General features: G+C 36.2%; 1 protein-coding gene across 1 annotated transcript in view; it reads left to right on the top strand.

Annotated features, from left to right (window-relative positions):
* calcr (calcitonin receptor) overlaps window positions 1-17,233 on the top strand; it is a 52,632-nt gene extending 35,399 nt beyond the window's left edge. Inside the window, exons 6-11 of the mRNA XM_041246763.1 lie at window positions 8,818-8,971; window positions 11,633-11,693; window positions 11,978-12,044; window positions 13,689-13,907; window positions 13,989-14,030; window positions 16,647-17,233. Of these exons, the coding sequence (XP_041102697.1) occupies window positions 8,818-8,971; window positions 11,633-11,693; window positions 11,978-12,044; window positions 13,689-13,907; window positions 13,989-14,030; window positions 16,647-16,868 (765 nt within the window). The 3' untranslated portion in view covers window positions 16,869-17,233. The remainder of the gene's footprint in view (window positions 1-8,817; window positions 8,972-11,632; window positions 11,694-11,977; window positions 12,045-13,688; window positions 13,908-13,988; window positions 14,031-16,646) is intronic.
* Window positions 17,234-27,249: the final 10,016 nt, after the last annotated feature.

Here is a 27,249-nt window from a genome sequence, read left to right as displayed (position 1 = left end):
CACAAGCTTTTGTGATTATCACTTTATGTCAGAAAATTAAGCAGTAAGAAAATAATCATTTATTTCCTTCTGTATACCATACATAAACTTCTGAAACACAATCTGCTGGTGTTCTTAAACGTGGCCTGTGTCCTAGTAACATGACTAGCATATTGCTGTTGTGCGTTTCTGGCTGTAAATGGGGAGTGGAAATGCGTGGCGAGAGGTAAGAGAGAGACAGGTGGGTTGTAGTTGAAACGCTCAGCCTGTGCCCAGGAGTATTTACAGTACTTATATGTGTTATACGGTGTATTGCTAGTACAGGGTTGCTCCAGTGTGGACCACTTGGCTATACAGAGAATTATATAGCACAAACAATGTATAAACAAACATACAAAAAGGCAACACAAAACACAGTGGGGGAAAAAGCATTTTGCCACCCAGTCGACTCAACACTGCTCCCACTATAAGGGAGGTCCCTCTGCAGGAACCTTCTCTCTGACACGTAGATTTTCACAAATGCCATCTCTCAGATCATCATCCCTGGCTTGTAAGTGTGTCACTCCTATCAGAAGCAACCCACATATTTTCAATATCTACTGCATTTCTAAATGACAGGGTAGCATTGAAATAAAATAAATTAATACAAAAATATTATTCTCATTAATTGCTGACAAAAATGCCATTAGAATGAAATACATGTTTACCATAAGGTATGCAGCAAAAATGTGACTAAAAAAGGGGCTCTGGAGTGGTGCATCTGGTAAAAGTGCTCCACATGGAGTGCTGGATGCATCCTGTAGCCTGGAGATCATCAGTTCAAGTCCAAGCTAATCCACTGCTAACCATAGACAGGGGTTCCCAGGGGGTGGCACACAATTGTCCAAGTGACCCCTGTAGACTGGCTGGGCACCTGCAGGCTTGCCTGTAAGCTGCCCAGAGCTGCATTGTCCTCCAATACTGTAGCACTGGGTTGGCTGCATAGCAGAGTGAAAACAAGCAGTCAGCTGGCAGCACACATTTTGAAGGACAGCCTGCGTTTGTATTCACAACTCCCAAGTGGTTGCAGTGAGCTGAACCCAAAATACAATTGGATATTTCAAATTGGGAGAAAAAAACTGGGTAAAACTCAATTGGCAACTACTAAAGTAAATAAATAAAAAAATTGACTAATTGTTCTTAATTATTTTGTTTGCTGTATGCTTAATGAAAGCTAGTGTGATCTTTAACACTCTTAATACAAACTAAAATAAAAAGCTCTTTAGACACATGCCCTTTTTACATGCAGCAGTTTGAATTTCAAGGCAATAAAACTTCAAACACACCTGAAGCAGTGTGATGTATTAAACTACCTGAAGTGAATTGAGCTCTGAAAGCTTTCTGTTACATCAAGGCATCACACACAGCGGCCCAATTAGCTGTTGGCAAACTAAATATACTTCAAGGCAAATGGACTTTAATGTGATGAAAACCCATGATTACCAGGGCTACTGATATTCTAGGGACCTGCTTTGCTGAAGCTCTGCAGGCATTCCCAATATCATATCCTCTCAGTCTGCCAGTTTGGGTCATTTGCAGATAACAGATTAGGTACTGATAAAATCAGAAATGGGTTCATTCTTAGATTATATAGAAAATGCTATCATCTAATGCCAGAGTTGCTCATAAAGCCTCATTCTAACCAATGGTATTCTAACCACCTGTGTGCTCATTTTCCATGTACTGTTTTCAGTTGATGCTGAAATGACAGATTACAGAAGAATGTTTTTGTCTCAGTAAGATGACAGTTCTTCGCCTCTGAAAATGCATGTTATGGTATGATGCTATGTTTAATCAAGCCATAATGGGCCAGGCCTATAACATCCTTTACCCTTATTATCTGGTAAATGATAATAAGGGTAAAGGATGTTATTCAGGGCATGCATATAGATTTTCAGCAAATCAGATGCATATGTGTATGACTCAATATTTAGCTTAAAGGGAATTTCTAGTTCCTCATCCTTCTTAATCAATCACGTATTTTGATATCGATAATATCAAAGTCTTCCAAAACACAAAAAAATATAATAACACAATTGCAATATGAAACATTTATACATATAGACGTTAACAGACATTTACATAAGAAAAGCAATAAATTACTTTAACTTCGCTTTGCTTCACAATGTCCATGGAGAAAAATAGAGTCTTGTTATATTGTTTTAGTATTTCATGACATCATCAGCCATCACAAAAACAAAATATTTATATGCTTCACTGCACAGGCTAGCCAAGTAATTGAATCTTCTCTGTGTATAAATGCACGACACATCTAAAAGTGTTAAGATCGGTGTCCTGTTGAATGTTGCATTATTTTGAGATGTGCTTTGATGTTTTAAAAGTACATCTCATTTATAATACCGAAAGTTTACATTTTAACTTGATTTATAGTTATTGAATGTTTGAAATACATTTGTTAATTAGGATCTAAGAAAATTGCCAATCAATGGAATAAAATGGTTAAATGATACTTTAGTGTGTGGTGTTTGCCTACGAGAGTGACAATGATTGGTATGTATGGGGTTTGTTATTTCTTAATATAAAATAAACTTGATTATACTGCATTTGTATTTTTAGCAGTATAAGCAATAAAAAGTATGTCTCTGTGAGCGTACATATATATATATATATATTTTAATCACACGATATGGAAATTATTATCAATGTTGAACGGTATCGATATTATATCAAAATATCAATGTTGGTGCCCACCCCTAGTTTGTAGCCATCATTGTCTAATGGGTTGGAACTAAATGCAAAGACTGCTGTGGGTGGTGTTACTAAAGCTCTGTGCCAATGACAGCTGCTAAAAAATAAATGGAGAATCTGTCACTGGGGAACAGGGAAAAAAGAAACAGATCATCAAGACAGGAGCTTCAGCATTAGAAACATCAATTAATTTTCCACTTCTTATACCAAAGAATGCTTGAAAGATCACAAAATTAGTGAAATGGTTTCAGCCTGTGTGTACTCAGCATGCTTTAACTTGTAGATAATTTCCCTCAGGTATATAAAGACTTTCAAGCTGCAACTCACATAGTGATCCAAGAAAGCAACCATGAAGACCAAGGAGCTTTAGAAACTAGTCAGGGATAAAGTGGTAGAGAGGCACAGAGCAGGAGAAGGGTGCAAGAAGATTTCAAAGGCACTGATTATTCCTCTCAACACAGTGAAGTCCATCATTAAGAAGTGGAAGATGCATCACACCACCCAGACACTACCCAGATCAGTTCACCCTCCCAAACTGAGCAAGTCGGGCAAGCAGGAAACTGATTCAGGTTGTCACTTTTAAGCCAACAATGAACTGATGTCTGAGATGGAAGTCAGTGTTCACACATCAACAATAAGCTGGTCCCTACACAAAGCTGGCCTGTATGGACGGGTGGCAAGAAAGAAGACATTTCTCAAAAAGCCTCATCTTAAAGCAAATATGGAGTTTGTAAAAAAGCATGTAGATGATATTGCAGACATGTGGAAAAAGTTTTTGTGGTCAGACAAGACAGAAATTGAACTTTTTGGTCTGAATTCCAAGCGTTACGTCTGGCGCAAGCCCAACACTGCACATCACCCAGTCAACACCATCCCAACTGTCAAGCATGGTGGTGGCAGCATCATGTTACGTGGATGCTTCTCTTCAGCAGGGACTGGGAAGCTTGTCAGGATAGAGGGAGAATGGATGGTGCAAAGTACAGGCGAATCTTTGAGGACAAACCTGTTTGAACCAGCCAAGAGGAAATTCACAATTCAGCAGGACAATGACCAAAATTACAAAGTCAAAGCCACACTGGAGTGGTTTGAACAAGAAGAAAATTAATGTTCTTGAGTGGCCCCGTCAAAGTCCTGACTTGAAACCAATCGAACATTTATGGCGAGACTTGAATATTACAGTCCATCGACGATCCCCAACAAACTTAGTGGAAGTGGAGCAATTTTCCTGTGAAGATCGGGCAAAAATGTCACCATCCTACTGTGCAAAGCTAGTAGAGACCTATCAACAAAGACCTGCAAAAGGTGCTTCAACCAAGTACTGACTTAAGGGGCTGAATACTTATGCAACCAGTACATTTCATTTTGTACATTTTCTTTGCAAGTTTTGCTGACATTTAACCTCCTCCTCATATAATAGTGTTCAGTTTAACCACTACAGCTTCGAATAAAAAAAAAGTTTGTTTGAAAAACTGTGCACACATTATTTGTAATTCCACAAAATGTAACATTATTGGTAGGAGGTGAATACTTCTGCAAACCACTATATATATATATATATATATATATATATATATATATATATATATATATATATATATTCTGGTAGACATGTATATATATTACAGAAACAAATTTCTTTTTGTTTCAGTTTATGTTATGATTGTTTAACAGAGGTTATTGACAGTAGTTGGAGTGTTCAGACAGAAAAATATATATATATATACAAAATTGATAACTTTTGCTTTGATAGTTCACAATCTACCCCAGCATAACAACATATTGAAAAAAAAGTAATGCTCACATGTCATCCTCTTAACAGGAGCCAGACAAGCAATGTACACTATGAATAGGCATTTGACAGATATCCTGGAGCTTGTTATTACCATATGTTAATAAATGGGTTGATCAAGGTATGCTGATTAGATGATGATGGGGCTAGTAAGCTCACTTCATTAGCAGTTATTTTAATTACAGTAATTTACAAAATACGATTATGGGTAGAATTACTGCCCACCAGGTTTGCTTTTTTAATGTCAGGTTTTATTGTGCATGCTTTTAAGTTGTTAAACCACAGCCTCTAAATGACTCTGCATTCAGTCGGTGAGTCGAGTTATAATTATCTAAAAATAAAAGCAATGCATGCAAATTTGTTGGCTAGACTTTAATGAATTTAGAGTTAGTCATTTTAATCAAGCAGTAACAGTGGTGAAAATTATTAGAATTATTATAAGTGACAATAAATTCTTCAAAATTTCCTAAAGGCAAATTTAAACATACATGGCGAGCTAACCTGGGGCAAGGCAAGGCAAATGAGGAGAAATGACATCAGCGTCTTGAGAATGACCTCAGTGTTGTGCTTGGTGCAACGAATGACAGGTCTATTCACACATAGTCGAGGCAAGTGAGCCGACATAAGCGGCAGTGCGATCAAAGTGTAAGTTGTGTTGCTGCAATGCCCAAATTTTCTGGCCACTTAACCCTTATTATACTGCATGCTTTCAATAAGAGTCTCTAACTTTGTATTACCTTTCAAAGCTCCATGCAAATAGTTCTCAATACAGCAAGCATTAAGTACTTTCATACAGTTCTGGGTTACAACAAGGAATCACCTATACCTTTTATTCTTCACAGTATTTCCAACACTGTATGTCCACCTGCTATTTACTCTATATCTGTTATTAATTACTGTATATAAGCAGTAAACAATACAGCAGTGGATGGTTTTGCACACGGAAAATGGCACCTACAATGGCTTCACATTTGTACACCTCAACATGAACAGTTAATGTGTCTTGCTCATACTGTAGACGACGTTATGTTTCAACCAGTCACTTAGCAGTACTGTGCATTAATATTTCCAGTATATTTATAAAATAAAATATGAATTTTCTCTAAACGTCAAGAGCTAAAATGTAATTATAACACTTTTAATTTTGAATTGGTACAAAATGACGGTTCAAAGAAAAGAAATGGGCTCACCTTTGGCTCTCATGATAGAGCTTCCCTGGCCACTGTTTCATTACAAATACATTGGGTTGTGACTTGCTTCTTGAGTAGGCAAAGGAAACGCTTTGTATGTGAAGGCAGACTGCCTATGCAAACATAATCTATATGACTTTGTGGTACAATAGGAAAGCAGAAAATTGCACATTTTTGTGTTTGGTATTAAAGCTCAGATTCGCAAAGCAAGATTATGCAACCCAATATAAACCATATTTCTGATAGCACTTAGACAGAATGATGTGGCCACTTAGCATATTACTAAATGAAACATTTCTATGGGACAAAGTACTTTTGTGTACCATCATTATTATTATTTATTTCTTAGCAAACACCTTTATCCACTGCAACTTACAGTTGCTACAAAATGTCACATTAAAGATAAGATCAGTTCTAAAGTACAATAAACTCAGTAGTAAATAAGAGCAAAATCAAATAAGAGAATATAAATACAGTAGATAATTACAATTGAGAGTGATTTCAACTAAGCGCAGATAAAGAGTAAAAATATTTGCTTAAGAGTAAATTCTATTAAGAGCAAGTAATCATTACAATAAATGGATAAGAACGACTTCAAATAAGAGCAATTACAAAAAAAAAACTTGAATACGGTTACCTTTAGGAGTGAAATCAGGTACAAAATATAATTCAGTAGTAGAATACAGCAAAGTGTGGAGCAGTTAAGTGCAAGTACTGACACAATTGGGTGCCATATAGTCCAGTACAGTGGAGAGTTGTGAGGTTGTAATGCTTTGGATGTGACATAAAACTCCACGGGCCCGATCTTCGATCTTCGCGCAATCCCTCTGCTAAATTTGTGCCTCGCAAAAAAAATAGTGCTTTGGCACAAAATGAGAGATATTCCAAAACATCACAAAGCAGTTGTACGACATTGGAATATAGCAGGTTTTTGAGCAATTCGCAAATCTGTTTGTGCCTCGCAAAACCGTCTGCGCATTCACTACCAATATAGCAACTGCACACAACAGCCAAGCGAGAATGCAGAATGATGGACAGTCACCATTAGTAATGGCATTACCCCGGCAAGCTGCTATCACTGGTGTCGCCACAGTATGTACCGATATGAGAGCAGACGAGAGCACACATTATATCGTGCACACATACATATGGCCCATTCAAATACACAATTGGCTCCATAGCTAAGCGCTGAGTTTTCAAATTAATGAACTGAACGTCACTGTTTTATTGAATACGGACAGTATTGTATCATAAGGAAATACAATATAGGCTTCTTTAAAGGCCAGCTGATCCGACATAGCTGTATGTTTTTGAAGCAAAATAAAAAAAGGCTCTGGATACTGTCTTTTTTCTGAATGATTTTTTTTTTTTTTTTTTTATATAAGTCGTGCTGTGACAAAGTCTACTGTGGCAGCACACTCTGATTTGTAAATGTAACAAGGTCATTCACCTGCAAAGTAAACATCAGTCAAACATTTTTATACACAATACACAGAAATGCGTTATGTTATTCATTCTACTCACCCATTTGAACATCATAATTAAGCCCAGTTTGTAAGATTTTAGGTGTCGCATGAATGGATTTTTTTCGTTATGTCATTTCTTTTGTAAGAATAATAATTTATCCTAAATACGCTCCTAAAATCTTAATTGTAGCCTACTATGTTTCTCAATAACTGAACAGACTGGACAACTGCATACAAACGGACAGAAATTACAGTTAACAGAACTGTTTGTCCCGCCTCAGCTAACTTATAATTGGACTGCTGCAGAGAAAATATAGGTTTTTGATTGGTTGATCGCATCGTTGATTTTAGCATGCCTTTCACAGTAAGAGGCGGGGTTTGTCTCTCTGAACTGCAGCTGGGCACCCCATACACCTGTAATGTGCAGCAACCAATGAAATAGCCAAATAAAGCAATGGCCACAAGATGGGTGTATAGTCAGTGCTGGAATGGTAGTGTGCGTGGAGTTAACGCAGTCTTTTTACAATCCTTATTCTGCGTGCCACAGACCTGGTTTTGTGCTAGGCACATACCTTTGAATATACCAGGATCACGGAGCAATCATTACAGTTGGATTCTGTTGATGTGTCATTTATAAATGTTTAACCTTTTTTTACATTTAATTTCAACTGACTTGTATATTTTGCCCTGTATTTCTAACGATATATATTTTTTAACAGTATAGTAATATATATATATATATATATATATATATATATATATATATATATATATATATATATATATATGTGTGTGTGTGTGTGTGTGTGTGTATATATATAGACACATATATATTAGTTGAAAGTTGTGCGAGGCTATCTCACAAACAGAATATTCACTACTGATGTCTTGTGAACATAATGTATACCTTTCTGACATGTTTCTTCTGTATTGGCAGCTTTACACAGTGATAAAAAGTGAACATGCTTTATGTTTTTTTTTTTTCCAGCCCATATGTTCCATGTGCTGTGATACCATGTGCACATATATTGCTGCTTTATAAACTGTTTAAAAGACCAGATGTTTCAGACATGTTTGTGTCCTTAGAGACTCTTAAAGTTCTACAACTATCAGTTTACCACAAACGTAAAACTGCTGCCTTTAAAAGGTGCCTGCCTTCTGCCTTTAAAAGGTGCATGTGCTGCTATGAAAAAGAATTGGACCTTGACCTGCGTGTCTTGCATGTTTCCTCTTTTTTATTCAGTATTCATTTATTCAAGTATTTCCAACAGTCAAATACAGGTAAAGGTTAGGCTAGTAGTTTACATGATTACTACCTATAATAAAATACAACTGTGCATGGCAAATAGCATGCTGTGCATTTATGTTAGACGTGTTTTAAATTCAATCACAAAACTTATTTTGCTTGTTCAAAACACAGAAAAAGACTGCTGGTCAAAATGTTTGTGATTGCACTTATTTAGTTTCTTTTAGTATTTTTAAATTGAACACTATTATGTGAAAACATGCAGTTTTTTTGTGGTTAACTAAAATAATTGTCACTCTGTGTTCCCTTAATCATTGATGATTTCTGAGTTACCCATTTAAAACAATTGTGTTTCCTCTCTCTACATACCAACACACTTTCTTCAATTTTATTTTGCAGATTGGATGTAAGGTTCTCCACTTTTTTCACCAATATATGCTTGGATGTAACTATTTCTGGATGCTTTGTGAGGGGATATACCTTCACACTCTTATTGTGGTGGCAGTGTTTGCAGAAGAGCAACATTTACATTGGTACTATCTATTAGGGTGGGGTAAGTCTATTAGTAACAAATACATTGAATATGGTGACTTGCACACATTGTGAAATGTGAATATGCAAATTGAAGCTGTTCATAAATTTACCTCAAACCTCCCAATATTTGCATATGAAAGTCTCACTGGGCTAAACTTGTTTTTCCTTAAATAAAGGGTTGGGACAGCTAAGCTGTTTTCCCAACAAAACCACTCTTCTAATTAATCAGGTTAGGCAAAGCCTTCACTGTTTTTCTTTTAACTGAATCGGACAGCTAAGCTGTTTGCTGGTCACACACACACATATGTTCTTCAGGTATAAAAACACAATACCTTCTTTGCTGTACACTCAGCACTCCTTGGATAAACACACATAATTTATTCTTTTCCATTTCCATTCCCTTCCCTCCCCTCCCCTTTCCTTCCCTTCAGCTTCACCAAAATAAGACCACTTGGACAGATTTATCTTCAAACTGAAATGCAATTTTCATTATTCTGTGAAAGAAAAATCAGTCTGTGAATATACACTACAGACATAAGTTTAAGTCAAATCTGGGTTGCTCTTTATCAGTTAAGTGGTGCAAATTGCATTTTGCCAAAAGACCTTGATTAACCGGACCCCTGTCCACACTGATGCAGATCAGCGCAGTTCATACTTACTGTAAAACAACAATGAAGAGCCCCACTCAATGGCAGATGTATCCTGGAAATACCATTCCTGTCACTGCTATACTATACCTGGCATGCTCAATTCTAGGGTTGTTTATTCAAACCTTTTGGGAATAACTAGTAATGATTGAACCTGCTAAATGTCAGTATCCTGTTTAACAAGCATATGGTACTGCACTGATCTTCATTGACTTTAGTGAGACAATCTTTATATAAAATAGATTCTCAATCTGTGATCTGAGGTCTAAGGTGGCCATTGAAATATCACAAACATAATGCCAATGTATCTACAACAATCCCAAACCAGTAATATGCTTGATTAATTGCTGATAGATACAGATAGATATTCTATTTTCTACAGCTAAGCTCTTGTAGGAATCTTGGGACCCATGTCTCATTCCTTTTTATGTCTAGGTACATTTTGTGTTAAATTTCCACATTTGTCAAATGTTGGTGACCTTTAATATGTTTCTAGTTGTATAAATATCATAGCATCAATGAAAATATATGTCTTTAAAATATATTAATTTGAAAGGATAATGTTTTATTTAAAAAATATCAAAATATGATCATTAAATTAAGTCACTGGAGAAATATATAATGAAATGTTTGAAGAATCTGCCAGCTTTCTATCTTTATCCACGAACTGGACTAGATCCAACCAATGTGAGCATTAAAAAAATATCTAGTAGACTTGCAGGCCATTACGACAAAAAATAAATGAGTAACAAAATGGCAAACATTTGTTTTAGAAAATGCTGTTTTCAGCATTGTTATAATGGAGGACTATATTTTTTAGAACATTTATTTTACATTGCTTATGAATACAGTGTTTTTCTAAATTATCTGGTTTGTAAATACAGTCTGTGATGAGTTTTTTTTTTTCTCCATATTTGCTGTTCTTTACAAAAACCTTGTGACAAAAACCTTATGTTCTTCTGGGATAGAGTTAGTTTAGTTTGACTGAAAGTTCATTTGAGTTTTCAATTCCATTCTGTTGTTAAGTTTTTCCCTGTGGGTTCCTTATGATATTTATCATGCTCAATATCATACGCCGTGCTTATTTTTATTGTGTCATGCCTCATATCTTGACACAATTACCTTTAAGACTCCTACTTATTTTTTGCGTAGATCTCAGCAGGGTTCATGAGGCTAATTATATATTACCAAACCTTTGTGTAGCGTATTAATATCATTAAGCAGTTTACCCATTCGTTTATCCATGCATTGCATAATGTAAGCCTGTAATTTAAATTTGTATCCATGATGAAGCTAAAACATTGTTGTGATGATCCCTTCCTGCTTTGAAAAAAAGTGTTGCCATGCTTAATTTACTAAATGATACTTCAGGAACCTGTCTGTAATGGCTTTAGGTGTATGTTTCTGTCCTTTTGGAATGAAAGTATTCCAGTCATCACAAGGTTAAAGACCTGTTCCCTTCAGCTATATTTATAGTGCAGCTCAGGCAAAGGGAAACTGGGAGGCTACGTTGTCTCAATCACAGGGTTTCTTTGGGTAGCCAAATGAAAACACCTGGGTGGAACGGTTTGAAGATGGGCTTTATTGACTCAGCTTATGGGAGGTTTTAGATGCTGTGTGTATCAGAAAAAAGAAATTGCAGTTTCTTTAATTAAATATTCTTAAAGGAGCACATTTGGAAGTATTGACTTAATACACAAAAGCGCTGATATTGCCTTACTTAATGGGTTTATTATTTGTATACAATCTCTTATTGTCTCTTGAGAAGAATGCCTGGAGGAAGAAGAAAAACATCAAATTTAAACACAATGAGATGCAAATTTACTGCCTAGAAGAAAAAGTCAGTGTTATTATTTATAGTGCAAAGAACTTTTTTATACTGTAGCATTGGAGTTTAGAATATAGCAGACATTCTTTGTATACTTTTGTATATTTAATGGGCAAAATGTCTTATACATTTTCATTATGGCACACATAACTGAATTTATGCTTTTACATTCAATCACTGATAATATGTTTACATATTTTCATAGGGTTCCCATTGGTGCCTGTGTCCATTCATGCTGTTGCAAGAACAAAATATTTTGATGATAAGTAAGTATTTTTCTATTTCTGTGTGAAATATTTTTTTAAAAGCCTTTTTCAATATTTTGGCACAATGGCTATGTAGGGTTCCCCCTCTGTTCCTATGTGAGCACCAATGAGGAGGTGAGGGTTGGGGCAAATAGACCTTCATAACGAGCTTCACCGGTGCCCAGAGGGAGACTTTATTATGGAGGTGACAGAGGGGAGGAAAGAGACAAATGTAAATGCATAGACTTGATCCTGAATCACACCAAGGTCCAAATTAAATGTACATGTATTTTTGTTATTTATAGTTGCTGGATGAGTGTGGAAACCCACCTCCTCTATATTGTCCATGGACCCATTGTTGCAGCATTATTAGTAAGTATCTATATTCAGGATTCTCCCCAGGAATTCTGTATAGCTGGGTGGCAGAGCATTATAGCGAGGAGCACTTTTAACGGAAAAATAAAATGGCCTTACCTTAAATATATAACAAGACAAACAATTTGAATAATGTGTTGCAGTTTGTTGACTTTTTCATCATCCATTTCGGTTTGATAATTTCCACATTCATTGTCATTACTTTTGTGCCGAAAATAATAGTTATTTTTTTTAGCAGCCATTTTAACATTTCAGAATCTTGAAGTACTTAAAATGGAAAACTAACCCCTCAAGGTCTCTGATTGGTTAAATGTAGTGTCAACACGTAACACAGCAGCACAGCTGTCATGTGGTTCCAAGATTATTTTTTTACCCAGCGCACTTAAAGTGATCTGGTCTGCTAGCAGCACTATCAAACCTTATTGTTAAAGACACAGTAGCATTGGTAAGACAGGTGGCTCAGGGTTTTTCAGCTTGAGGTCGACAGCTACTTAGCCGGGTGGCTGGTCCGGCTGAAAAGGCCTGGGGAGAATCCTGTACATTTCTAAGGCAACTTGTTTGTTTTCCATTTAGGCTTACTATATGTGGAGTAAATATGTATTTTTTTCCTTTATTAATAAATGCATGAAAACAAAATAGAGACTCCATTCTTTAGAGATGTCTGCTGTTCAAAATGTTGAAGTTCTATACAGTTTTTCTTGTTGAACAGCTTCATTATATTCAAACAGGTAAATAAGAAAACTTGAAGAAAATGAGAATTAAGAAGTCATACTATACTTTTTAAAACTAAAGTCAGATGTGAACAGGATCTGGTATTCAAGCTCAGATTATAAACTGGTTATTATTATTATTATTATTATTATTATTATTATTATTATTATTATTATTATTATTATTATTATTATTAGTTATTATTTATTTAAATGTTAGTTATTATTAAATAGGGATGTAGGGTTTACAACAAAACACAATACTTACTGTGCCTGCTGTGTGGCACTTATTCAATGGCAGACAAAGTGAATGCAAAATAAACTGAGCAAGAACTCTACTCTGGCATTAAGGCGGTTAGCAGATGTTTGTGTGAATTTTTTTTTTTTTTTATGTCCGTATTGCTGACAGATATGCATATTCAAATTGGAGGTACACCCTTTGTGGGGTCTGTGGGGGATGACAGCAGATGTTGTGATGAACGCAGACATTTTAATGCACGGAGCCATTGTGAAAGGAAAGCTGAATGTGAAATGGTCCAAATTGATTTATGAACAAGGTCATGTGATTACAAATATCAAAACAGAATTATATAATATAATGTGTTTTGTTGTAAACCCTCCATCCTGTTCAGATACACTTTAAGGTTGTATAAAGGTGGTTAGGGGTCACCATTAATTTAGTCAGCCCCAAGTGAGCTGCAAAATATACAGTATTTCTCAAACATGGGCAAACAACTGCATTAATGATGACAATCGTTATTGTTACAGAACCAAATTCACCAAAACTTTTGGTATTGCTTTTTATTCTGGCACATCCATAATATGTGATATACATTAATTCATCAAGACATTTTCACTACACATGTTAACACTGCTTTCCTTAAATGATGTTTGTGTGTTAACCAAAATCATCTGTACTTGTATTTTACAGGTTAATCTGTTCTTTTTGCTTAACATAGTACGTGTCTTGGTCACAAAATTAAGAGACACTCATCGAGCAGAGTCTAATATGTATATGAAAGCTGTTCGAGCCACCCTAATCTTGGTCCCTTTGCTGGGAATCCAGTTCGTTATCATTCCTTGGAGGCCAGAAAACAGACTTGCTGGAGAAATATATGACTACATTATGCATATATTAATGCATTACCAGGTAATATTTATTATTGTAAACGTTATTAACCGATGTAAATATTACTGATAAATCTTAATTTATGATGGATTTCTTTTTTAGGGCTTGCTTGTGGCAACCATATTCTGCTTTTTCAATGGGGAGGTAAATATTGTTTTGCATTTCCATACTACAATATATTAATAATCCTTGTTTTAAAAACAATTAACGAGCCTGATTGTTGCACCGGTTCCAGGTTTGCCTCAATTTTTGTTAACTAGAAGGTAAATCTTATAAGAAGTAAGCGCCATCTAGATTCCTTTCACTTTGCTGGTAAATATGCATATCAGAAGACTACTGTAGATGGTGCTGCTCTTACTAATATCAAGCGACTGACAATATCTAATAATAAAACAATTTAAATACAAAAAGGCCATAAAAAAACTCATGTAGTGCTCTCATCACCAATCTTTGAACTATATTACAGTGATAATCTGACATATATATATATATGTGTGTGGGGGGGGGGGGTTTAATGAAAAAGCTGTTATTCAGACTGTGGGGTTAGGTCATGTTAACTTTGGCATTGATGTCGGTGTCACTGTCAAAGCATGGCACCGGAATCTGCTGAAATCATCTGTTTCAAATTGTTCTCACAGTTTTTAGAGGCATACTAAGTCTTGCTGTAGGGTAGATCCTTGACTAGCTGGCCGCTGTCCAGATGGCAAAGTTTCAGAAGAATGCTATTGATTTCTCTTAAACATGATGTGCCTTCTACATGATGTTTTGAGTTCTGGATAAGAATAGATTTTTCTTCTACGTTAACATTTAAAATCATGAATTCTTAGGACCTATATATATATATATATTGCTTGTGTATCAAGTAGAGAACATGGTGGGATTACGCCAAGAAATATATATATAATATATATATATATATATATATATATATATATATATATATACACACGGTGTAAACACCCGATTTGTCAGCTGACCTAGTCAAAGATTTATATATTCGTTTCAAGGTATAAGTTTTCGTAGTATCCCAGTGCTCAGTTTACACATATTATTATTATAATTAGTAGTAGTAGTTTGATTTATATTATAATATTTTCTAACATATCATAACATAACTACAGATAGAATTGATGACAGATTCGACAGAGTTAAATCAGCCAACTTTCATTCACCCAACCCATACAGCTGCAAAGCATAACAAAGGTCAGGGAATTAGAATTAAAAGGAAAAACTGTTAATGTTACAGAACTAATAAGACACAATTGAGATGCATATCGGGGCTATTAAATTAACCTGTATCATTCATTTGAACATCAAATAAAAATGTTCTCTTTTTAAGAAATTAAAATGTGTACACATTTCTACATAGATATTTGGAGGGTAAAGATAAGAAAAGTACTGAGCTGTATAAAGTACTGGAACAATAAAAACAAAAACAAAACAAAAAATGAAACTGGAACACCCAGAATGTGGTTACTTAGCACAAAGCATGGAATGAGGAGCTTTAAAAAGGTCTTTGATATGATTGGTTTAGAACATTGAAAATTACTGACTGCAGAAAAATAGGTCAGTTATTAGTTTAAGCATGAGCATTCAGTTCAAATAACCATCAGTGGACATTCTACACAAATTGGATGTGTTCGGGGGAAGGATTAAGCACTATAGAGATAAACAGTATTCAGCTGTTGTGAGCATAATTGTTTATTCGGCATAACTGGATTATTTTTGCAGTTGTTGTTGTTGGTGCTGTTTGTACTCCATAATGTTATGCCATGTATTGGAATACAATTTATTAGGAATGAGTTGTGGTAGTTTAATATTACTTGGAACAGTGATGTAAGTTGCTGCTCAGTCACAGTTGTGTTCATCTGTGCTCTAGACCCTATTCCATTCTCTTTGGTTAAACAGTGCTTTGGAAACTAGGATAAACTATTAAACTCACTCTTAAATAGTTTCATGAACTTCAAACTTGATTTTATTAATGTGGGCTTTAAAACAGTTCTAAACAAAACATTCCTTAAAACTGTTGTTACATTTCTGTAAATAGAAACCATGGCGCTGCTAAAGTTTAAATAGCAAATTGTATTTATCCTTTTGTGGTCTACAGGAAATCGTACAGTCACCCATCTCCCTGGATTTTTGTACATTCAGCTTGTATGTGTTAGAGATGCAGACTTTCTTTAATGTTCCCAGTATTGGAAAGTTTAAAAACGCCTACAGATATGTGTGGATATTCCCTCAATGAGACAGCCCCAGCAAATCATTAAACACCCAAGACAACCATTATCATTGCTCCCACAGCTTTAATCTTTAAGCTGCACAGCTGGAGGTATACAGCTTTTTGATGTAGTTTTGATGATTCTTTATTTCTTTAGTGTTAAAAAAAAACCTTAGTAGAGTTTGACGAGCTACCAAATGATTTGATGCAGTACAAAGGTCTTTCCTTATAGGACCCACTGTACTGTAGGTGGTTTTGTAAAAAGCAGTCTTCTATGGATTGAACATTACCTGTGTGTAAGAGGGGGCTGGAAAGGAGTTGCTTTGTTGTGTTTTAGATGTTTTAGGCTTGTGAGAGTGATATTATATGACAGTTATGAATAGTTTTAATGTGTTAGTTATTACCCATTTAATCTTCTGTTAAGAAAACTGGTAAAAATATCTCTTTTGCATATGATAATAAGAAAATTGCATATATTTTCTGTGAATATACTGGTTATTTATCTTGTATAGTACTATGTAATATCAAACTCTTTCTTGTAGGTGCAGGCAGCTCTCAGAAGGCAGTGGATGCAGTATAAAGCACAGTGGGGTCAGCGTCGTCGAGAACAGTGCTCCATGCGTTCCACCTCTTACACAGCAACATCCATAACAGAGGTCCCAGCTTACCTTTATCACCACAACTGTAGAAGTGAACATTTGAATGGAACACACTCCGAAGACTCTGAACTTGCTGTGTTGAGATCAGAAGAGACATACGCCTGACTGGAGAAAACAAAATGGTCCTTCTGCATTCTGTCCATGCAAAACTCTCCACAGCCGATGTCATACACAGAACAATCTGACCAGACACCCAAGTTATAAAAGTAAATACTTCATTGGCAGTGACAATCCTACTGGGGGAGAGCTGATGGATATGATATTTGAAGTACAGTGTTGCTTATAAAATAGGATCCACTGAGACCTACAGCATTTATGAAGCTACTAGTTCCAGGCTTTCAAGGGCTGAGAATGATCCTGTAACAGGATCGTAGTTGTACAAATACCAAAGGGTGTGTAGGTTCATAGACTGGGACACTATTCATACAGAGCCAAACACATAACAAATTGTAAGATGACAAATTATACTGTGGAATTATAGGCTGATATGATAATATTCCTCAGTGCCTAAAATTCAGCTTGTGGGTCTTGTACATCATTTCTGTGTTTATCTTAAAATGTGCTTTTGGGACATTGCAATTTATTTATGTTTTGGTCTTGGGCACTTGCGCCATTGAAATGTTCTTACAGTGACATAAATGAATATGACTTAGAAGTGAAAACCCTACAACTGGAGTGGCCCTTTTAAAGTTGACAAAATAATACTTTTTAATGTTGGAATCATAAGTTGAAAGTTTCAGCTTCTACAGATATGGCCAAACGTTTTGCATCACCTAGAATCTTAGAATTGCAGCATAAAAACAAAAACAAAACTGTAAAAACATAATTTAGATCTTTAATTTATGACAATATTATATTGCAAAAGTCTACCGGAAGCTATAATAGCAGTACAGTATTTCATATTAGATTTAGAAATGTCACATTTTTCAATTTTTGTTAGTTTGTCAAGTTAAGTGTATGGAAAACTACAAAGTGGTATGTAATTCAATATGTTAAAGGGTACATAAGGACCTTTTACTTTACTGTGTTACATGCTCCCATGTGTTGCTGCAACTGTTTACGAAAGGTGTGTGTATTGTATTAATTTTCTTTAAACATTTTGACCACTCTTTTAAACTTTTAAATTGCATTCCCTGCCTCAACATGGCTTTCCATGTACCCGCATTGACCTCTCAGAACTACATTTCCCATCATCCTCCTGCTAACATATGTAACTGAGATGGATTTACCAGTCTGCAGGAGGACCTCTCAGAAAAAGTGGTCAAAATATAAAATAAAAACAATACACACACCTTATGTAAACAGTTGTAGCAACACATGGGAGCATGTAACAGCTATAAAAGAAAAACAAAAGTCCTTATGTACCCTTTAAGTGTTATGGAAAAGGTGGTCGAGTTTACAAAAAAAAACCCATCATACTACTGTTCCTGCCTACTGTGTTGTAGTGTACATATTCATTCAATATTTTTTTTAACAAAATGTGTGAACGAATTGTCACAAAGCACGTTGACTATAGTTGCAGGAATATCTGCTGACTGGCATAACGTAGCTGTGGACGAATTTTCATTTTGGATCTTAGGTGTTGTTCCAACCAAAGCTTATTTTTTTTTTAGATAAAAAAAAATTATGTTGTTAATAATAAAAAATAATCATAATAAAAAAAAAAAATTATGTTGTTGCCTTAATTAGGATTTAATAACATGTTTTAAAGATGGCACTTTTGAAATGGTGTTGTATCTTAAATAAGAAATCTCAGTTTGTCATAGTGTGCACCCTGTAGTGTGAAGAATCATAGTTGCTTTGAAAGGTGTCATATCTATAAGGTGTGTTGTTTAATTCACTGGTTGATTTCCCTGATGGCACACATTGCAACATAAACTGTTTGTAACTGTTGAAACAAGCATGAACTATAACAACACACCCATACAGGGCTTGTCATGGACATTCATAAACTGGTGTTCTCCTTTGAGGGAGTTGACAAAAATGAAAACAGAAGAACAAATCAAAATGCTTGCTTTGCTCATTGCTAGACTGTGTGAGAAGGGTCAAAAACTGAAAATCACTGGTCAAAACTGATTTCTAATCAAAGTTAGGTGAATAAAAATGTTGAAAAATATAATGTTGGAATATGTACAAAACATCTGGCCTGAGCAGGAAGTAATGTGTTTTTCTGTAAACTCTGCAGCCTGTTCAGAAACACTTTAACTGGTAACTTTATGGTAACTGCTTTGGTCTCCTTTTACTTTATTTTGCACAGCCGTCACATTTTAATGATAATAAAAGTTACTGAACAACCATACAAAACTGTGTAGCTGTACCAGCTGGTACAGGGCACGAGGAACAGCCAGAGTAAATTTGACTGTGGAGAATATAATATGGGAGAATGTTTGGTAATTTCATATGATTGGTATTTATTACAAAGAAAAGAAAGGGCAGCTTTAATAGAATTTGTTTTCATATAATTAAGAAAATTCATGACATGCATGTCACTTTGCAGTATGACATTTTTAATGTACATGCTATGCTACATTCATGTAAAGCTTATGTACTTAATTTGTACAGACATGTTTATATACCCTATAATGGTTATTAAATAAAATAAATAAAAAGCAAATATTTTTGTAAGAAATAAAAACTTTATGATGCTTTTTGCTTAATAATAAAGCTGGATATTTAGCTATGCTTGTCATCTTTATGTAAATGTAGTTTTCTTCACCTTACTATGTATGTTTACAAAACATGATTCCTTGTCCTCTAAGGGTTACTTGTCTCATACTTTCACAATAGATGTTTGTCATATTTAAATATCTATTTCATGTTACTGAACAGTAATAGCTGCTAAAATAGTTGTGAATAATGTTGTCCCTGTTAAATTACATGTTAAATGGCTTCTTTATTTTTTTTATAGAAACACCACTTGTACTTTGGAAGACATTTCTTGTGAATTAGTGTGATAAAAATCTTCAGAGAATACATTGTCATTTGCCTGTTAATCAACTAACAGTGGGGTTATCAGGTTTTTTTTTCCAGATGGCTTCATATCCTCCTGATATATCTAAAACAACCTTGTTCCAAATGTGTGACCAAAAGCCGGTTGAAATTGCATAGCTGTCTACAGTATGTGGAAGATAAACAAGACAAACCTCACAACTCCCCTGCCACTCCCACCCCACCCTGACAAGGTGGCATTTATAAATACTTTATAACATGTTTTATTGATGATTAACAGAGCTAAAATGGTTTTATTTCACTCTGTGGTTACCCCTATGATTAGACTTGAGCTTAATTTTACTTAATATATCATGTGTGTGTTTTCCTATTGCTTTTGAGTTTCTACCATGGACAAGAACAAGGGTGCCACTTCAATTCAAAATACATTTAATTACAACATTATAAATGAAGAGTTTTGTCAGTTTAGTATTGTGCCATCAGATGATTTTGTAGCATCATTGCACCAAGTCTTTCTCAGCTGACCACCTGACAATTTAATTAAAATATTTCTCAAGTTTTACATTAATAATTTAAACAGCTATTTATTTGCAGTAATTAATAAATATATATATATATATATATATATATATATATATATATATATATATATATATATATATATACACATAATTTTTTTAGAAAAACATACTGAACTGCCTCATTATGTTGTCAGAAACAAACAGTTATATACATCTGTTCATTTATTACTTGTCCATTATATTCTAAAATACTTATAAATTATGACAATATAAGGCATTATTGTATATTTCTGGATGTATTACATGTTGTTTGGTTGTATTGTGCACTGCATAGACAATGTTACAGAGATCCTGGTGTAAATATTCCACCAGTAGACACCTTGTGAACACTTGCTGTCCTTTTTTTTTCTAATGTATATCTATTTTGATGATGTCTTGCATATATTTTTTATTTCTGTGTTTAATTAATACATCAACGACTGGCTTTTGTGCAAAGCTTTTTTCAATACAAAATATATTTCCAGACGATTATCTTTTGTGCGTTGCACTTTCTTCAGTAGGTGTTGTGTTGTCCCCATATTTTATCAAGCATGTTTATTTGTGTAAAACCCTTCAATAGATATCTCATAGAGTATGAAGAACATGATATAGTTTTATCAACATTTCCTGTTGACAATGTTGCATTAAAGAACCATACAGATTAAATTTTTGGTATTTTCTTTGCATCACTAGCTGAACGCCAAACACTTTAGAATTTCAATCATTATCAGCCTTATCTTACTTACTGTCAATTTCAATCATTATCAGCCTTATCTTACTTACTGTCAATTTCAATCATTATCAGCCTTATTTTAGTTACAGTCAATTTCAATCATTATCAGCCTTATCTTATTTACTGTCAATTTCAATCATTATCAGCCTTATCCTACTTATATACTGTAATGTTGGATTACTAAGTTTGTCAACACACTTGAGAATATTTATTTGTACATAATTTGTAATAATGTAAAGTGAAACACTAAATATATACTATACTGTATGGGGAACTGGAAAATCAGTTTCTGCAAGATTGACAAGGTTATTATGATCAGTATACGTTCTCTTTCTGAGATAACTATGCCCCATGAAATTAACATAATGAACACAGCAACAACTGATAGCACACCTAATAACTTTGTAGTGAAAAATTAAGCTGACAAATGGTTTTTGATTCAAAAACACTTCATACACAAGAAAGGCATACCTCCAATACAATCATATACTGTAAGCACAAGTTTCAAACTGGCTTTGGACAAGGCCTCAGTGCAGCTCAATGTAGCTCAGTGTATGTTTGTATCAGAAAGCATGAATATCCATGGAGTCAATTTGAAAGAGATGATAAGACCTTCAAGCTTTTGATATTTATAAGCAACTGGTGATTCCACTCCAATTTGTCTTACTTCTGTCCAATGATAGGGGTTTCCACTCTATCATTGTACACTCCCTCTGCAGGGACGGGGGGCGGGGTTGCATACCACATTGTACCTAGGAGGACGCATCCATCTTGTCTTTCAGTTCCCCTCCCCCTCTCACACTATCTCTGCTAATCTCCTGCTTTTTGTCGTTTAGCTCAGACACCTATCTGTGACTTTGAGTCGTGTTAGGCTATGCAAAACTGCACGTAGCTGGTTTTGTCAATGGGGAAATAAAAGAACTTGAAACCTACACAATACTGTATAGAAACTTAATATAGAAGTATATTAAAGCAACTGAATTAGTAAGCGCATTAAAACAGCTATAAAAACACATGCACACACAATTTAAACATAGTAATTAAAAACAACTTAATTATAAAAGACACACTGTGGCAGGCTAGCGAGTGGATAGAGGCCCAGAAACAGTCTGCAGTTAAAAAAAAAAAAACTAATTTTATTATAAATGAACAAAAATACAGGTGCACAAGGGCAAAACAAAAAATGTTTAAACACAAATAAAACAAAAAACAAAATTCACAAAAATAAAGGTTTCCAGGCTGGGCAATGACTTCACTGGATTCAAAACTTTCAAACTTCCAAACTTCCAAACTTTCAAACTTTCAAACTTTCAAACTTTCAAACTTTCAAAAATACCACAACAAACCACCAACCTGCTTCCTCAACTCCCTCCTCTTTAATGGGAAGCAGAGGCCTCCTTTTATGTCAGGTGGTTGGGTGCTGATTGATTGTTAAACTAATCATCTAATCAACCCCAGCCACCTGAACACAATGAACCCAGGCAGGTAGGGGAATTTAACCCCATCCCTGCCAATTTCTAAAGAGCAGAGCTGTGCTCTGCCACACACACACACACACACACACACACACACACTTAATGCAAAACTTATAATTAATAACATAATTAATACCTCCTGCAGAAAGCCATCACTTCAACTTCTCCAAACAAATCTAAACTTGACATCACTCTCTCACTCTTTCAATTTGTGCTTTAACATCCATATTCTTAGCTGTCAGTTTGTCATAATTTCCCACCTAAAAACACACCCCATAATAACAAGCACAAAACCTGTACACCATAGGAAAAACACTGATCATCTAAATAACATGCATGTAGAAATGCAACTTTACCACATAATGTGTTATGGTTAATAAATCTAGCATACTTCAAACAGCACTTTTGCTTATAAGTAACAAAGTGAGAGCTAAAGATGTGCCAGAAAATTGATAATATGTCAGCCAGGCATAAATGCCATTGTCAAGTTGTTGAAAACTGCTTTCCCAAGCAAGCCCTTGTTTGAGGATAATTGTTTTAGGCACTTTTACAAAATTTGTAGCATCTGCGGGTTCCTATAAAGAGAAATGTGTCCACTTTTGCAAAACATGCAAAACAAGACTAGCACAACTACGCTAAATGTATGCACAACGCAAAGGATACGCTGAAAAAACTAAAGTAAAGCAAAATCACAGGCCAGAAGCTTGTGATTTGATTTACAGTAGAAACTTTACAGGCTTTCAAACCTGACATATTAAAACGATTCTTACAGTCAGTTCAGTGACCCATTAAGATATTTATAAGATGTAGTACTGGGCCCATTATACGGCGAGTGGGTCAAGTCCCACCCACTCTTCGTAGTGGGGACAGTACATGTATTTGTCCCCACAACACACATGCACACACTTCTACGACCCCTTAAAAATATTTATAAAACGGTTTTATGATTCAGAATGGTTAACTTGTTTTGTTGGGACTGGAACGCATCAGATTCTCCACCCCTCCTTATTTTACACAATGAACTATTCCGAGCCCGTGAACCTGACACACCTCATTGCTTGCACATGTGTCATTGATGAAGTTGATGCGCACAAAAATGTTTTGATTTATAAATGGAAATTCGTTTTTTCTACCTGCAAAACAAACAAATAAACATAACAGTAGAGTGCAACAACTCGATGGTAGCAGTGAAAAACAGACATAAGTTAGTGAGGTAGGATTTTTATTTATTTGTGTGTATATATATATATATGGGCTACTTTTTACACACAAATGATTTTGGGAAACTTAATGCAGCTTCTGTTATTTACAGAAAACTCTGATATGAATATGTTTAATTAAGGGGACAGGTGAAAAAACGCAAAGTGAAAAGCAAATTGAGATAGAAAAATGTTTTGATGAAATGCAGCTTATCGTTTTGCGAAGGTAATCGCTGAGACTCGTGTATTTTCAACACGACACACGACTTGTTTCCAACTTTTTTTGTTTCCAGCTTTTAGCTACAGCACATATGAAACCTATGCATTGATAGTGGTGATAAGATAGATAGAGTAGATGTATTTATTTTAATACAGGGTTGGCTATATCGACTACTTCTTAGAAACCTTTTGCTGCAGAGGCAAGTATTGAATTAGTTGGTAGCAAAGGGAATTTAAGCATCGTGTTGCTGCAAAATCAAACACAGCCTGCGCCATTTACAAGTATTATACCGATTTTTAGCAATAAAACACTGTTTTCAATCTGACCAATTTCACACGTTATACCTGGTTACACTGTGAAGACTCAATTAAGGGAGTACAGCACTGTGCTTTTTCTGTGCTAAGGCATGATAAATGAAACCAATATATAGTTGTCATTTAAGCAACAAACTGGGGGGGGGCGGGGGGGGGGGCTGCAATATCCTAGCGAGGAGACCATAACTGAATGCAAAATTCTAGATGAGGTCTTATTAATGACCAGATAGAGTTCAAATCTTGCCTTGGCTGCATTCTTAAATCGTGTGCTGGGAATGAGTGGAGATTAGAAGTAAAACACAGAATACTTAATCACCCTGGGTCAATCGCAACGAACTGAAAGCAGCGTACTAACTGGGGATGATCCTATGGTTAGTACGCTAAACTAGTACGCAAGTTAAATACCAATTGCAACGAATTTGGTGGCTGAAGTTAGTCGCCAGCTGTGTTCTAAAAAAGGGCTCAATTGAAACAAACCCAAAAATAAATTCTGCTGCCCTCTAGAGGATACTTAGTACAAGACTAAGCTAGTCTTACCCTGGGCTTCTCAAACTCGGTCCTGGCGACCCCCTGTGTCTGCTGGTTTTCATTCCAACCGAGCTTTCAATTGCTTAACTAGACCCTTAATTGAACCAATAATGTGCTTAATTAGACATTTTTACTTGTTTTCATCTCTTGCACAATTGCAGTCCAAGTTACTTATCAAATGTTATAGCTAACTTGAAATATACAGGTCTAATTAAGCAAATTATCATGTGACTCAAAAGAAAGATGACCATGCTTGGAAGAGTGAGAAAAAAACAAGCCTGAGCTTCCAAATGAAATTGTAAATGCAGAAATCAACTGTGCACTCTTCAAACTGTGCTTTTACGGAAAGCACTGCAGTTTTTTCATACTGTTAAAAAATGCAAGAATGTTATTTTGATGAGTATAATGCACAACGATGCAACAGTGTATCATGGATGGCAAGAAGCCAGTGATGATATTGTACTACAGTTCCTGTAAAGGGGGAGTTGATAACCTGGATAAACTGACAACAACCTACACCTATCAAAACATGATTGCCCGCTAGCCATTGGTCATCTTCTGCAATATAGTTGATGTGTTGGCATACAGTGCTTTTGTTCTTTGGATTGATATCAGTGCAGTGTGGAATGCTGGCAAGCTGTACCAACGTAACATTTTCAAGCAATGACAACAAGACAAACATTGCCTGTGAGAAATGCATAAATGCGTGACTGATCAGCTCCTGATTATTTGTCTAGCTGACAGTCACAGATCCTTACTAGCTAGTTAACCTCTTGGCCAGAATATAAAAGTCTGCAGCTTTCTACGCTCATGGAGAGAGTGTCTAGGAATAGAGATGAGAGCGAGACGGTAAATTAAATAACTGAGAAATATAACGATTGCTAAGCGTGCTGGCTTACACACCAGCATGCTACTTATCTGTTATTTGTTTGGCCAACGTGCCTTTTTGTTTTGTGTAGTTTTGTGTTTGTTTAAATCTTTTATATCCTATTATTTAATAAAGCACTAACACCACTGCGCCTCAATTTCACCTGCCTTTCATTGTTTTGAGTCTGTGTTTCTGGACTGATGTCACCCCTGCAAAGCCACCCTTTCACATGTGATGTCAGAACCGGGATAACAGTGCCTCCAAGAGTCAGACCAGGAATATTGCAGGTTTTTTTTTTTCAAGAAAAAAAAAATGGAAGAAGCAGCCGGAGGAAGCAGCAGCAGCAGGCCCACCCACAGCAGAGCATGGCTGGTCTCTAATCCCGTCACGTCTCTACCATGCTGGATGTCTCCCTCACCTGCCTGAAAGGTGAGGAATGGTGCTTCTCTGTTGGCGAGGTCGGGCACGTAGCACCCGACCAACCCCCTCTATGGCAGGAGTATGGGTACAGTGTGGCCAGCTGCCCACTCCCAGAAGAGGGAGAACCTGAATGTCCTGCTCATGTGGGAAGAGCCTGAAAGGGGGGAGGCGGCGCGCCCACAGCCCAAGAGGGGGGGGAAAGGTGGGAGAAGGAGCAGAGGTGGTGCACTCTGTGCATTGCCTATGGGCATGAGGAGGAGGATTGCCCAGAGCAGGAACCGGAGGATGAGGAGCCAGTGCATCCACAACCCAAGAGGGGGGAAGTGGGTGCATCCACAACCCGAAAGGGGGGAGGCCAAGCGTCAACAGCCCAAGAAGGTGAAATCCTTAGGTCCATAGCCCAAGAAGAATGCCTGCTGGTTTCACCTCCACCACCTTCATCCGAGGGAGAGGAGTAGGACCTGCCTCTGCATCCTCAGAGCCGGACTAGTCCGCTCTCCTCTGAGGGGATCTGGGACTGGCTGACGCAGCCTGAGCGGAATATCAGAGAGGCCCTCCCTGCTGTAATCAATCTCCTGTGAGCCTGAGATGGGCAGCGCTGGGAGGCCTGGGAACAGCAACACCACCCAATATACCTCCCAGACATTGCAGCCATGGTGCTCAACTACCTGGCTGTATATATGGGAGGGGCCCTGCTTCTGTCTCCAGTACCAGAGGGAGAGGAGCCATCGCTTCTGTTTCCAGCGCCAGAGGGAGATTATCTCTCCACTGTTTCCAGGGCCAGAGGGAGAGGAGCTATCGCTGCAGTCTCCAGCACCAGGGGGAGAGGTCCCTCCACTGTTTCCAGGGCTAAATATTCTAATCTAACTATGTAAAATACATTGGATTTACAGCGTTTTTCCATGTCTTTCTTACAAGTTTCTCTGAAACAGGCTGGGATGTCTTTTTCTCTACGCGCTGCCAAAACTTTATCAACCCTTTAGACACTAAATGCTACACATGACGACACACGAAAAAAAACTATCAAGAAGTGAATGTCAGTCCCTCCCCTATCCAGTGATATCCAAGCCTGTACTGCAAAGTATGGTGGCCCTGTAAGGCGTCAAAACGAAGTGCTTTTTTTTATCATGTTTACACGATCGTGGCCCTAGAAGCTCACTACAGTATGATTGTGTGAACATAATCGCGGTACTTAAAGGGTTAAAAGAAGAGGGTTAACA

This window comes from Polyodon spathula, chromosome 4 (assembly GCF_017654505.1).
Source record: "Polyodon spathula isolate WHYD16114869_AA chromosome 4, ASM1765450v1, whole genome shotgun sequence".
NCBI classification, from domain to species: Eukaryota; Metazoa; Chordata; class Actinopteri; order Acipenseriformes; family Polyodontidae; genus Polyodon; species Polyodon spathula.
The sequence above is the reverse complement of the archived record's forward strand: the minus strand, read 5'-3'. Positions and strand labels throughout refer to the sequence as shown.